General features: G+C 41.5%; 1 protein-coding gene across 10 annotated transcripts in view; it reads left to right on the top strand.

Moving 5' to 3' along the window:
• The window catches only part of CLASP1 (cytoplasmic linker associated protein 1), a 263,183-nt gene that overhangs the window by 19,261 nt on the left and 229,743 nt on the right, over positions 1-14,179 (top strand). For 9 of the 10 annotated variants that reach the window (XM_035008218.1, XM_035008217.1, XM_035008211.1 and 6 more), the window contains exon 2: positions 13,509-13,988. In XM_035008218.1, the coding sequence (XP_034864109.1) occupies positions 13,794-13,988 (195 nt within the window). In that variant the 5' untranslated portion in view covers positions 13,509-13,793. Of the gene's footprint in view, positions 1-10,658; positions 10,734-13,508; positions 13,989-14,179 lie in introns of all 10 variants that reach the window. The other variant, XM_035008209.1, reaches the window with a different exon arrangement.

Below are 14,179 nucleotides of genomic sequence, written 5' to 3'. Positions count from 1 at the left end.
TTTCTTTCTTTCTTTCTTTCTTTCTTTCTTTCTTTCTTTCTTTCTTTCTTTCTTTCTTTCTTTCTTTCTTTCTCTCTCTCTCTCTCTCTCTCTCTCCCTCTTTCTTAAGATTTATTTATGAGAGAGAGCACAACACACAGTGGGAGGGGCAGAGAGGGAGAATCCTTAAGCAGATTCCCCGATGAGTGCAGGACTCAGTCTCACCATCCATGAGATCACAACCTGAGCCGAAACCAAGAGTCCATTGCTCAACCGACTGAGCCACCCAGGCACCCCCGGAAGAATGGTCTTTTCAACAAATGGTGCTGGGACGAGTGGATATCCACATGCAAAAGAATGAATTTGGACACTTTTCTCATTTGTGTGTACAAATGAATTCAGAATTAATCACAGAACTAAATGTAAGATCTGAAACTGTTAAACTCTTAGTAGAAAACAAGTGTAAATCTTTGTGACCTTGGATTAGGCAATATTTTCTTTTCTTTTTCATTGTGGTAAAATAGGCAGTGATTTCTTTGGTATGATATTTAAACATAAGCAACAGAAGAAAAAACAAATGGACTTCATCAAAATTGAGAACTTTATGTTTCAAATGACACCATCAAGAAAGTGAAAGCACACTCCACAGAATGAGAGAAAATACTTGGAAATCATATATTTAATAAAGGACTTTTATCTAAAAACTCTTACAGTCAACAGTAAAAAGACAAACCCAATTAAAAAATAAACAAAGGATTTGATTAGACATTTCTCCAAAGAAAATGTTCAAATGGCTATGCCCATGAAGAGAAGTTCAGTGTCCTTAGTCATTAGGGAAATGCAAATCAAAACCACAATGGGATGCCATTCCACACCCACTAAAATGGCTGTAATAAATAGACAATAAGTGTTGCTGAAGCTGTAGGGAAATTCATGTATTGCTTGTGGGAATGTAAAATGGTGTAGACATTTTGGAAAATAGTTTGGCAGTTCATCCAAGAGTTAAACATAGTTACCATATCCTATATTCTAGTTAACACCTATTTGTGTATCGAAGAAAATTAAAACCATCTCCACACAAAACTTGTTCAGGAATGTTCATAGTACCATTATTTATTATAGCCAAAAAGTAGAAAGGATCCAAATATCCATCAACAGGTAAGTTAATGAACAAATATGGTATATCTTTACGATGGAGTATTATTCAGCCTTAAAAAGGAATGAAGTATTGATACATGCTATAACATGGGTAAGCCTTGAAAATAGTATGCTGAGTGAAAGAAGCCAGACACAAAAGGCCACATATTTTATGACTTCACTTACATGAAATGTCCGGAATAGGCAAATCCATTTGGTCAGAAAGTAGATTATTGGTTTTCATGGCCTTAGGGGAGGGCTTTGGGGAGTGACTGCTAAAGGATAGGAGGGTTTATATTTGAGGTAATAAAAATGTTCTTTAACAGTGGTGATGGTTGCACAACCTTGGGAGTATAATAAAAACTGTTGAATTATACTCACTGTAAGAGGGTGAACTTAATGGTATGTGAATTGTATCTTGGTAAAGCTGTTACTAAAAAAATCATGTAAGGAGTTTAGGTTTAGTGATCTGTTTTTCATTAGTATAGTAAACAAGTAAAAAAGAGATACTGTTTGACCAGGACTGTGAAAGGATAATGAAGCTCTGAAAAATGCTACACAAGTCAAGTATTGCTAGATTGAGTAGAAATTTACATCCCCTCTTTCTAGATGAGCCAATTTATCAGTCTCATTCTGTTTTTAACGAGGCTCCTCTCCCCAATAAGCTGGTTCTCTACTGAGGTCTCTCGTCTTCATGTAAGATCCTTCCTTGGGAAGCTGCAATCTATATTATGATTCTCTCTCTCCTCCCCGGGGTAACTGTGTTGTTGAGGTAACACTTTGGCATGCTAATGCTCACAGCAGTCTTGTGTATATGTTAAATATTTTGCATTGGGAGAAGAAGAGTCAGCAGTGAATAGTGAGATGTTTTCAGTTAGTTTTGGTCTTATAGTTCTTGCATGAATAAAATTGGGTGTTATTAAATAACTGCTCTTCTGTTTTGAGACTTTTAAAAGCTTTATCTCTTCTTTTGAAAAAATATATAAAGTAGAAGAAATTTTTAAGAAGTAGGACAGAAACTCATAAACCTATTACTTGGAGGCCACACTTTATTTTTTTATTTTTTATTTTTTATTTTTAAAAAGATTTTATTTATTTGACACAGAGAGAGATAGAGAGAGAGTGCAGGCAGGGAGAGTGGCAGGCAGAGGGAGAAGCAGGCTCCCCACTGAGCAAGGATCCCATGACCCTGGGATCATGACCCAAGCCAAAGGCAGCTGCTCAACGGACTGAGCCACCCAGGCGCCCCCAGGGGCCACACTTTAATACTTTACATATTCTATTTTTTTTCTATAATTCTTTCTACATGTAGGCTATATCGTACTATATATGTATAATTTAATATAATTTCACATCCTAATTTGTTTAGTTAATGAACAGTTTTATTACAGGTATTTCATATTTTTTTCTACCAAGTAGACTTAAGCTTTACAATACTTAAAAAAGAAAATTATGGACAGGGGTGCCTGGGTGGCTCAGTCAGTTAAGCTTCCAATTCTTGGTTTTGGCTCAGGTCATAATCTCAGGGTCATGAGATATCAAGCCTGCTTCGGGCTCAGCACAGAGTCTACTTCCCCTCTCCCTCTCCCTCTTCCTCTGCCCCCTCCCCCCACCCATGCACACACACTCTCTGTCTCTCTAAAATAAATAAATACATCTTAAAAAAAAAAAATTACAGACAGGGCACCTGAGTGGCTCAGTCGGTTAAGCATCTGACGTTGGCTGGGGTCATGATCTCGGGGTCCTGGGATCGAGCCCCACGTTGGGCTCCCCGCTCACTGGGGAGTCTGCTTGTCCCTCCCTCTCTGTTCCTCTCCCTACTTGTGCTCTCTCTCTCAAATAAATAAATAAAATCTTAAAAAAAAATAAAGTGAAATTAAAAAAAAAATATGAACAATTTTAAACACGTAACGGAAGTAAGGAGAATAGTTTAACAACCCTCATGCACTTATCACCGAATTTTGGCAATTCTCAATGCATATCCATCTTGCTGCATCTTTGAGGAAGTTTTGAGGAGCAGAATAAAAGTAGAAACAACTTTTATTATTTTAAACCTGCCCCAGGAGAAACAAAAACAAAATTAAAGCTATCACTTACAGACAAAACTATTTTATTTTAAATATTTTTGATATTTTAATACTTAAATATTTTAATCCAAAAAATTTTAAAAAATTACTTCATTGAAATACTAGTGAAGGCAAGTATTAACTGTTACTAAGAAGTTATCTGGTGCTGATGTAGTATCTTCTGTTATTTTCTTACAGTATATGTACAGTAATGTGGAGTTGTCGGGTTGTTGTTGTTTTGTTTTTCTTTTTGTTTTGGCATTTTTCTTCACCAGCATATTGTTTTTCACCACCACATATTTTGTGGAAGTAATTGGTACACTACTTCCATCTTCTTATGAATTTCAGACTTTCTCCTTGTTTGACATTTCATTGACAGTTGTACATTATATTCCATTATATACCCACTGTAATACTGAAAGGGAGATTTTCCTCCATTATGAGATGGCAGTGTCTGATTTTTGAATAGTGCTTTACTATTGGTAATTATGAAAGTAACATATTCATTATAGAAAATACTTAGAAAATACAGAAAAGTGCAATGAAAAATCTATAATCTCACCACCAGAAGTTAAGCAATGTTCATGATTTTTTTTTTTCTATTCATATGGCCTGCCCTTTCAATGGAATATGGTGAACCTTCTTTTATTCCTTTTTGGGCATTTGCATTATATGTTATGGCTGTTTTTTGTCCTGACTTCATTGTAGTTAATTATTATTCATGCTGGGGTGAGTGATTGAGATAGATAGATAGATAGATTAACTTTAATTTTTCCCCCCACCACAGAATCTTACGGTCTTTTGATCACTTGAATAATTCCAGATTTTAATATCTTTCCCAGGAAAATAATTGTATGCACACCCAAAGTCTCCTGATTCTGCTGTTCATAAATGATTTGTATAGAGCTCCCTGAAGGAAGGCCTCCTGACTTTGGGGCTAGGAAATGATTGTTGGGCATTGTCTGTGTCCAGTCTTTCTGCTCTATGCCTAACTGGTTATTTCCATACTTTTTGAGGCTAAGAGCTCTTTTTAGTGTCCAGCGTCACAGAGCTCTACAGAAGTGGAATTTTTAGTATTTGTTAATTGAGAAAAATGATCAAACGAAAAGAATTTCATTATCTTTGCCTTTAAAAATTCATAACTGTTTGTACCTGAGTTTGAAAAATTGTGGATATGAAGATTTACTCAGTTCATGGGTAACGTTTGGTGTGCATATGGAAGAATGCTCAGACATTCTTGTAGTAACTGAACACTCATTTCAGAGGTGGGGTTAGTGTTTACAGGTTGGGAACCGGTGCTCTGGCCTTTCCAAATTGCTGGTTTTCCTCTGACAGTCTCTTGCGTTTGTGCTTTGTCTGTATGTATTTGCACATTCCTTATACCTGGAATGTTTTTTACATTCTTCCTACCCTCCAATTACTCCTACTCCCCAAGAAGAAAATGGACTCAATTAATGATTGCCAGTGACTTTTGATTTTCAGCTCAAACAAACTTCATTCTTTTAACAAATATTTCTCAAGTGCCTTGTGTGTAACAGGCATAGTTACAGACATTAGGTGAACATAATAAACAAGATCCACACCTTCGTAAGGCTGACAGTCCTGTAGGAAAACAGACAGCAAATAGGTAAACAAACATGCGATAGAATTATAACTTGTAAGTGTTTCGAGGGAAGGGAATGGGGTGCAGTGACAGGGGGCCCTCCTGTGAGTGGTCTTTGAAGGACTTGTTGAGGAGGTGACTTTTAGGCTGAAGCCCTGAGGCCTGCAGCCAGGCTACTGTAGGCTTATGGACAGTATTTAAGGTAGAAGGAAGAGCAAGAGTGAGGCCAGTGTGGGCTTTGAGTTCAGAGATACTCTGGAGAGAACAATTTGAAAGTCATCAGTTTAAAGGCAGTTTTTAAATTCATGGCAATGGATGCTGAGTGTTTTGGAGTGAGCAAGATCAGGAGATGAGAGGCATCGTTCTGAGCCCCTCAACAGCTCTGGAAGCAGAGCAGAGATGGTTAGAGAAACTCAAGTAGGTGCAGCCAGAAAAGTAGCAGGAAGGCGTGATCATTTGTTTTCACGAAGTGGGAAGTTTTTCAAGAAGGATGGAGTGACCAGCTTTGGAATGCTGCGGAGAATTGGAGTTAGCAAAGTACAGAAAAGTATTGCTTGGATTTGCCAGCATGGAAGTCATCTGTGATCCTGATGAGCAGCTCCAGGGGAGCGGTGGCAGGTGAAGCCCAATTGGAGGGGCTTCGGGGTGAGCAGGAAGCGCATCAGTGCAGCTGATGTCCTGGGAGGGAGAAGGGTGCAGGCTGCAGGGCAGGGTACAAGGGCCCTTAGGGAGAAGATGGGAAAGTCATTTTGGAGAGAAGGGCAGAGCAAACTCACTAGAGAACATGAATTGAGGTGCTGGCTTGGGATACTTCGTGAAGTTTGAGATTATCAGTGTAAAATGAAACCGGCTGGATGCGTGTGTATGTTCCTTCAGCATGATGAAGGCATGAGAAGGCACCTGATTGTGTGTCAGGTTCTTCCAAGGTTCGGACTTACTACGCAGCTTATCCCAGAGGGAGAGAAAGTTGAGGGTAGTTCAAGCTCTTAACACCCTTGTGGAATTGAATCCAGACTAAAAGAAAGGTCAAATTGGGAAGGCGTTTTATGGAATTGAGGCTGGGGCCATGTGCTTGAGCATAGGAGCTGGAAGGATGGGCAGTTGTGGTTGCAAAGCCCGATTGCAGAACATGACAGGGAGCTGAGAGATGAGGATGGCTTGCTAATACCTGAGAGCAGACACCTGGAAGGTTAGAGGTCGAGGTGGCTGAAGAGCGAGGCCATTGAAGGATGCTGAGGCAGGGAAGGAGGGAGACAGGGAGGCTGGAGGCCCAACCTGCCTCGAGCTAGCCAGTGACCGCTGGCTGACAAATGAAAGCCAGGGCTGGCTGGGAGAGTGAGTGCTGTATCTGCTCGGCGTGAGCTGCCCTGCCCCGGCCCTGAACTTCCCACTTGGATTTCCTCAGGCAGCCTTCCGTCTCCTTTCTCTGCCACCTGCAGCACCTTCTACAAACATCCTGCTTAGGACTCCTACGGATACTATTGCAGCTATTTGCATTTCTGTCTCTTACTTCTTCCGGGCAGTGGGCTCCTCCTCGGGGGCCTGAGCCAAGCTTTACGTTCTGTGATTTCCGGCCGTTGGCATAGTACACGCCAGTCATGTCACAGGCCCAGAGTAAATGTTCACTGAGTGAATGTGTGGGCTCAGAAGTGGGTGGGCTGAGGGGGAAGAGAAGGAAGAGTGAGAACAGAGATTTGTTGCTGGCAGGGCAAGGCAGAGTGTCTTTGTAAAATTTCAGATCATATTATAGAAATCATTACAGTGCAAAAAAGTTTGTCTTATTGATAGAAACACACCGCTTTTGACTGAATGTGAGTAAATTCTGCTAATTTCTGCCTTCCAGAGTTGACCTTTAAAGTATTATGACTGCTTTCTACATATTTTCCAGGGAGATTTTTGATTTGTTATTCACTTCGTTGTGCTGCTAGTTTAAATTGTCCTTCTTGGTACTATTATATGGAATATTATTTTATTAAAGCTTCCTAAGTACTTGTGATTTGATTTGTTTCCTAATCCTCTGCTTCTTATGCCCCACATGCTATAGCTATTTACCATTTTTGTGTTTTAATATTAAGTAAGTGCCTGTACTTTGGATTTTCAATGTGGTCGTAGAGTGTTGTAATATAGTGTTAAGAATACAAGCCGTAAGACTGCGCAGCTCTGGTTTTCAATTACTGCCTGACCTTATTAGCTTTAAAACTCTGGGCAGTTTTTTTGTTGTTTTGAGCCTTCCTGAGTTTCATTTCTTCATCTTTGAAATGAGAGTAATGATGCCCACCTATGTCACAGGTATTTCATGGTCTCAGCACGCTTCTTCCCTCAACCATTTACAAGTGTCCTCCTCCCTCATTTGCTTATGCTTCCCCCCCCATTAAGTTTTATCATTTCCCCTATTAAGTGCACCCTATTACCTGATGGACATAATGTAGTTTTAACTTGGTCATTCCAGGACTTCTCGATCCATCCCTTCTGAATTGCCACAGTACTTATACATACTCCTTACTTGACGGGTACAATATTCCACCTGTGAAATCTAATGTGCACCCTATATTTGTGTTGAATTATTACATTGACAAGCTTTTTGTGCATTTTGTTCTCTCCAAGTAAGTTGGAAGCATTTTTTTTTTTAAAGATTTTTATTTATTTATTTGAGAGAGAGAATGAGAGACAGAGAGCACGAGAGGGAAGCAGGTCAGAGGGAGAAGCAGACCCCCCGCTGAGCAGGGAGCCCGATGCGGGACTCGATCCAGGGACTCCAGGATCATGACCTGAGCCGAAGGCAGTCGCTTAACCAACTGAGCCACCCAGGCGCCCCCAAGTTGGAAGCATTTTCAAGTCAAGCTATAGATTATGGTTATTTCTGTTGTATTTTCTATAGTGAGATGTGATATATGATGAATCAATAAAAATAATTGAGATGAACTGGTAATGAGTAACCAGAATACAAATGTACTCATCCCATCTATTTATCCATTTATTCATTCTGCAAATATCCATTGAAAGTATGTGTGTTAGTTAGATTGAAAAACATGACCACAACATTTTGCAGCCCTCCTATTAATTGGTAGAATCCATTTCCTCACACTTAATCTGGGCTGGCCTTGTGACTTGCTTTGACCGCAGAATGTAGCAGAAGTGATTTGCAAGTTCTGGATTCTAGGCCTTGAGAGGCCTGGTACCTTCCCCCTTTGCTACCTTGGAATACTCTGTATAGAGCTGCAGGCTAGGTTACTGAATGGTTATGTGGCAAGAGGTCCAGCCAACAGCCGGCATCAGTGTGTCAGACATGTGAGTGATGCCATTGTGGACTCTTGAACCCAAGTGAAGCCGACAGATGACAACAGTGGCATGAATGATGCCAGGCGAGATTTGTAGAAAGAACCTTCTAGCTGGGCCCAGCTAACCCACAGACTTACGAGAAACTTATTTTGAACTAGTAGGTAAAAATGGTCCTACTTGTAACTTCTCTTATGGGGAAGTCTACAGAGCAGTTTATAGTTGGTTCTGTTCTCTCCCACCCTCCCCCCATCCTCCATTGTTAATACACCTCTATAGTTGGGTACCTAAGTGCCACACAATAATTATGGTAATTAAGGGGATAGAGATAGCTAATTTTTTTTAAAGATTTTATATACTGATTTGAGAGCACAAGTGGGGGGGCAGTAGAGGGAAAGGGAGAAGCAGGCTCCCCGCTGAGCAGGGAGCCCAACATGGGGCTTGATCCCAGGACCCTGAGATCATGACCTGAGCCGAAGGCAGATGCTTAACCAACTGAGCCACCCAGGCACCCCAGGAGCTAATTTTTAAAAATGTCCTATGCAAACCCTTTCCATTCATCTTCTTATATAATGAATGTAGAGCCAATATTCTCCCCAGTGCCACTCAGGAAATGGCAGAGTCAGGACTGGAGGCTGGAATTCTTTACTGTGTTGTTCTTTTCATTACCTCAGGCTCTCTAATTGCGTGTTTCTTCATTCTTGTTGAAGCTGATATTTTTTAACTTCTTCCTGTTGGTCCCTAGCAGGAGTAGGGCTATTGTTCTTGTAAACATTGCTCTGTTAATTTCTACTTTCCTGGGTACTGTAAAGGAGAATGACCATAGGACCATTGTCTTGACCTCTTATTGTTTTTCCCTCATAGGTATAGACCAAGATGATGTGGCAGGAAAAGGTTGGGGGGCTTGCAACCTAACTGCTGTACTGGGGGCAGAGAACAGTGGTGATGTTGGGGAATGGAAGGGCCCTTTGCAGTTGGGGAGGCGTTTTAGAGGAGCTGGGGCATTTTTTCAGAAATACCTGGAATGTGTCCCTTTTCCAGGGCCTGATACAGTAACATCTAGTGGGCTCCATGGCTTTCATGGTGAGATCTTACTAAAGAACACTTAGCCTGATAAATTAAGAGGAGGAAAGGTACTTGGCTATTCTAAGGTACCTACCTTTCCTTTTATATCATTTTTACATTTCTCTTATTTTGGAAAATGTGTGCAAGTAGAACTTTTTTTAAAACTTAGAAATAGTGTTACATTCTGAGTAATTTTTTTTTTCTTTTTATTGAAGTATAGTTGACACACAGAGTCGCATTAGTTTCAGGTGTACAACATAGTGATTCCCCAAGTCTACATTATGCTGTGCTCACAAGTGTAGCTACCGTCTCTGTACATACGATGCTGTTGATTGTATTCCCTGTGTTGTAGCTTTCATCCCCGTGATTTATTCAGTCCAACATTCTGAGTAATTTCTTTATTTTTTTTCTTTAAAGAGGGAGGGAAGGGGAGGCGCGCAGAGGGAGAGGGAGATAGAGAATCCCAAGCCGACTCCCCCACTGAGCTTGGAGCCTGACGTGGGGCTTGATCTCACCACCCTGAGATCATGACCTGAGCTGAAATCAAGAGTCGGATGCTTAACCAGCTGAGCCCCCCAGGCGCCCCCTGAGTAATTTCTAATGTTAGTACTGCTGTCAGGTAGTCACCTGTGTGATGCCACTCTCCTGAATGATGATTTCAGAACTGATGTGAGTAGGTGCTGTGCTGGTTTTGTAAGCTCTCTCGGGGTAAGGGCTGAGTCCTGTTTACTCTCATGTCCCAGTGCCTTCCAGTAATGCCTTACATATAACAGACCTGGTTTTTATTTGGTTCAGCCACGGGTAACGTTTGGGACCTTAGGTTCCAGGTTAGCTTTAGACCTGTTTCCTTGTTGCGCTCTTCCCTGGTAGAGAGCCTGGACAGGATGTGGGTGGAAGGAAGAGATTTTTACCTCCTCCTCTTGTTTGTTTGTATTCTGTTTTCTGCATTTTTAATATAACATTTTTATAATTCTGTTGCTATATGAAATTTTGCTTGTATTTTTGTTGGCTTAGAAAATTCCTGGGGGGGGGTACAGGGAGAAGGACACATATTTATTTACTTGGATCGCTAAAAATATCACAGGAAACTAGGGACATTATTTGCTTTTAGGCAGGGAAACAAGGTGACTTGGGAGCAGGAGTGGGAGGGAGATTTTTCACTTTTGTACCTCATGAACTGGGACCATGTGATTGATATTCCCTGAAGGCCTTTGAAAGCAGAGATGGAGAAAATGCTCAAGAGCATCAGAAAAAGGTACCCTAAAAATCCAGTTTAGTAAAAACAAATAGAGGATTATCAGGGGCATCTGGGTGGCTCAGTCGGTTAAGCATCTGCCTTCGGCTCAGGTCGTGATCCCAGGGTCCTAGGACTGAGCCCTGCATCAGGCTCCCTGCTCAGTGGAGAGCCTGCTTCTCCCTCTCTGCTGCAGCTCCCCCTGCTTGTGCTCTCTGCCTCTGTCAAATAAATAAATAAAATTTAAAAAAAGAGAGGATTATCAGTTACTTTCTTTCTTTCTTTTTTTTAATTTAAGGAGAAAAGGAGAAAAGAGAGAACCCAGTCTGCTTAATGTCTAGCGGCTTCCAGTGTCTTTCATTCTGTGGATTTTGTACGTAGGAATTTGTGACCTACTTTTGAGTATGTTAAGCCTTTATTGCATAGTTACCTGCAAGAAACATATACTTTTATTTGTTAGAAATTTTAGACAATTCTAATCGAAGGGGAGCTTTTTATATAATACATGTTTTAAAAATTACCATAGAGACTTGAGTGAATGGGATCATTCCTCTCCTAGCAATGGAGACTTTGTTCTTGCCTGTTGCTTCCTACCTGAGCATGAAGTCTGACCTCCTTTCCCTGAGTGAGAGCAGAACTAGGCCAGACTTATTTTTTTTTTTTTTTAAGATTTTATTTATTTATTTGACAGAGACAGAGAGAGAACGGGAACACAAGCAGGGGGAGTGGGGGAGGGAGAAGCAGATTCCCCCCTGAGCAGGGAGCCCGATGCTGCACTCCATTCCAGGACCCTGGGATCATGACCTGCGCCAAAGGCAGAGGCTTAATGACTGAGCCACCCAGGCACCCTAGGCCAGACTTAACGATCACAAGTGTTTGAAGGCGGGGAAAGGAAACTAATTGGCCATGTGGCCTTGGAAAATTACTTACCTCAGTTTCTTTATCTGTAAAATAGGGATTTAAATACCTACTTTATACAGTTGGTTGGAGAATTAAAGATAATATAAATAATCTAGAATGGAACTTGACACCTCAAGTAGATGCTTAAAAACTGTGTGATTATTATTATTGGTTAACATCTGTTGATTTTAGGCCCCTTGAAGGAGTAAAGGATGGGAGATTCTCTTCAGTGAGAATGAAAGATAGATGTTTAGGGGAAGGCAGAGTACATCTGTTATCTGTTGTTATATAACAAACGACTGCAAACTTAGTGGCTTAAAACAACAATGAAATATTATTTCTCATAATTCTGTGGTTTGGCTGGGTAGTTTTTTTTGCTTGTCTCCTTAGACTTATTTGTGTAGCTGCAGTCAGATGATGACTGAAAGGGCTAAGTGGTCCCCAGTGGACTCACTCACAAGTCCGGCAGTGCTTCTGGCTGCTGGTTGGGGTGTGTTGGTTCTCTTCCACATGGCCTCTCCAGTTCCAGAAGCTTCCTCATCGCATGGCAGGCCCAGGGCGGCATTCTAAGAGGGTGAGCTGCAGTGCTTGCCTATCAAATCTCTGCTTTCTTTTGCAGTTGCTGACTTGCCACTGGCCAAAGCAGGTCACAGGGCCAACTTCGGGTCACTGTGGGAGGGGACTAAGGCCCCACCTTGGTGGGGGAAAAGAAACCAAGAATTTGTGGTCATTTTTAATCCACCACAAACCCACCCTTGTTTGATTTGCTTCTTGGGCTAGTATTGGGCCAAGAAAGAAAACGTTCTGTTCGTTTCTCCAGTTTTCCTGTATCACTGATGCCTTCTTTAGACCAACATAGGATCTGATTAAGGAACTGGGGATATTTTGTTCGGACTAAAAATTGGAATGAAGGGTAATAGCTGCTTTTATGTACTTGAAGATCCTTCTTATGAAGGAGGGACCAGCTCCAGGGTATGGAAGTGACTGGAAAGCAGCTATCTCCTCTGCCATGTGAGATAGTGGGTCTTCTCGAATGCTGTCCTGCCCCCAGCCCCTACCCCCAGATGGGTAATCGTGTGTCAGGGTCTTTTGAAGGAGGGTCTTGCGCATTGAATGACTCGACTTAAATGATTCCTATTGGTGTCAGAAGTCTCTGATTCTGGAACTCAGGAAGTGCACTGTGCTCTTTATCCTGAGGGTAGGGATGGATGAGGTGATGTTAGAAAGGGGAAGAATTCCTCTGCACAGACTTGTAATTTTCCTTGATGTATAAGTTCATATTTACCTGCTAGAACCCCTGAGAGCTGGGATTGACTGTTGCTGTGAGGAACAGTTCTATTTAGTACAGAGTCAGGGAGGTGCTGCATCTTGAAGACAGGTTTTCTGTGAGTCTTCTTAGGTTAGAATGAAAAGAATCAAGAGAAGAAATTGAAATTAGAAATAGATATGTACAGTTGCTCCAGCAGCCATAGATTAACTGTTCAGCTTACTGAGTTTGTCTAATGAAAACAATTTTGCTACAACTTTCCCGTAACATGATCTTGAGATCTCCTGATTTTATATATAACATAATACCAGGTCCAAATGGTGCTGTTGTCAGCTGAGAATACTGTCCCATAAGTGATCAGCATTTGGGCCTGTTCACATTTCTCCCTCCCATCACCCCCTCTTCTTTGTTGAAGGGAGAAGGAAGAGGCAGGGAAGACTGTTCATTCTGTTGTCAAGCTACCGAGCAAGAAGTTTGATGGAGGTGCTGTCTTTGGTCCATGTTACCAGGCTGGCCCCTTTGGTCAATGGTGTTTCTATGGAGTCTGCCCCATTTCCAGCACTGGTTTTTTTTTTTTAGAAAACTCAGAGTAAGGCAATAAGCTACAGTACCTCCAGTGATTCACACACAGAGTGGTGTTAGGTTTTTGGTGGGAAGCAAAATTTAAGATACAAATAAATATGCTAGCTGAAGCAGAAGATTGCTTTCCTGACTGGCTCATTTACAAGCTGGAAAGTTGTGAAAAACATCAACCTACCAACTGTATAGCTCATTGGCTCTTTGCTTTGGGCTTCCATGTTCTTCCTGGTAAAAATAATAATTATGTTATTCTGATATGGTTGCCAAGCGTTCATGCTTCTCACTCCACTTGTGATTATAAATGATTCTGCAGCGTGGATTGCTTTGTCTTTGATTTAATGTTTCATAACATTTGGAAGTTATGTTATCTGTGCTGATTTGTCGTTCTCTTTCCCTTTTCAGAATGGACTGCTGAATTATGAAGAATTTCAGACCCAATAGTAGAACCTCACTTGGCCACTCACTCCTTTATCTTCTACTAGTTATTTAAATTGGACTTTTAATATCCTACCAGCTGCTCTTCAGACACACATGGTGCATTGTTGCCATTCCCCGGATTGCATCTTTGAAACACAGGCTCTTAGTAGCTTTCAGCGAACAAAGAGGCAACCTCCTGGGTACATTTACTGGGAGGGTGTCACCCTGACTGCCCTCTAGCTTCTGCCGGATCTGGATTTGAATTCCACCATGGAGCCTCGCATGGAGTCCTGCCTGGCACAGGTGTTGCAGAAGGATGTGGGGAAACGACTGCAGGTTGGCCAAGAACTTATAGACTATTTCTCAGACAAACAGAAGTCTGCTGACCTTGAACATGACCAGACCATGTTAGATAAACTTGTGGATGGGCTTGCTACCTCTTGGGTGAACTCTAGCAATTACAAGGTAAGCTGTGCTTTAGAAGGCACTGGTGTAGGTGGCTGGGCTGCCTCGATGGGTCAGAATTGGTCCTTAGAAAAAAGACTCGTTTGGGAGCAGTCAGCACAATTCCTTGGCTTCTAGTAAGACACTCACGTAGGCTGTGGCATTTGGTTTTATTCTGGAGCAAGTAGGGTTTTCTTTAATTCTTGTTGGGG

This window comes from Mirounga leonina, unplaced genomic scaffold (genome assembly GCF_011800145.1).
Source record: "Mirounga leonina isolate KUSES-001 unplaced genomic scaffold, KU_Mleo_1.0 Mir_151, whole genome shotgun sequence".
Classification (NCBI taxonomy): Eukaryota; Metazoa; Chordata; class Mammalia; order Carnivora; family Phocidae; genus Mirounga; species Mirounga leonina.
The sequence above is the reverse complement of the archived record's forward strand: the minus strand, read 5'-3'. Positions and strand labels throughout refer to the sequence as shown.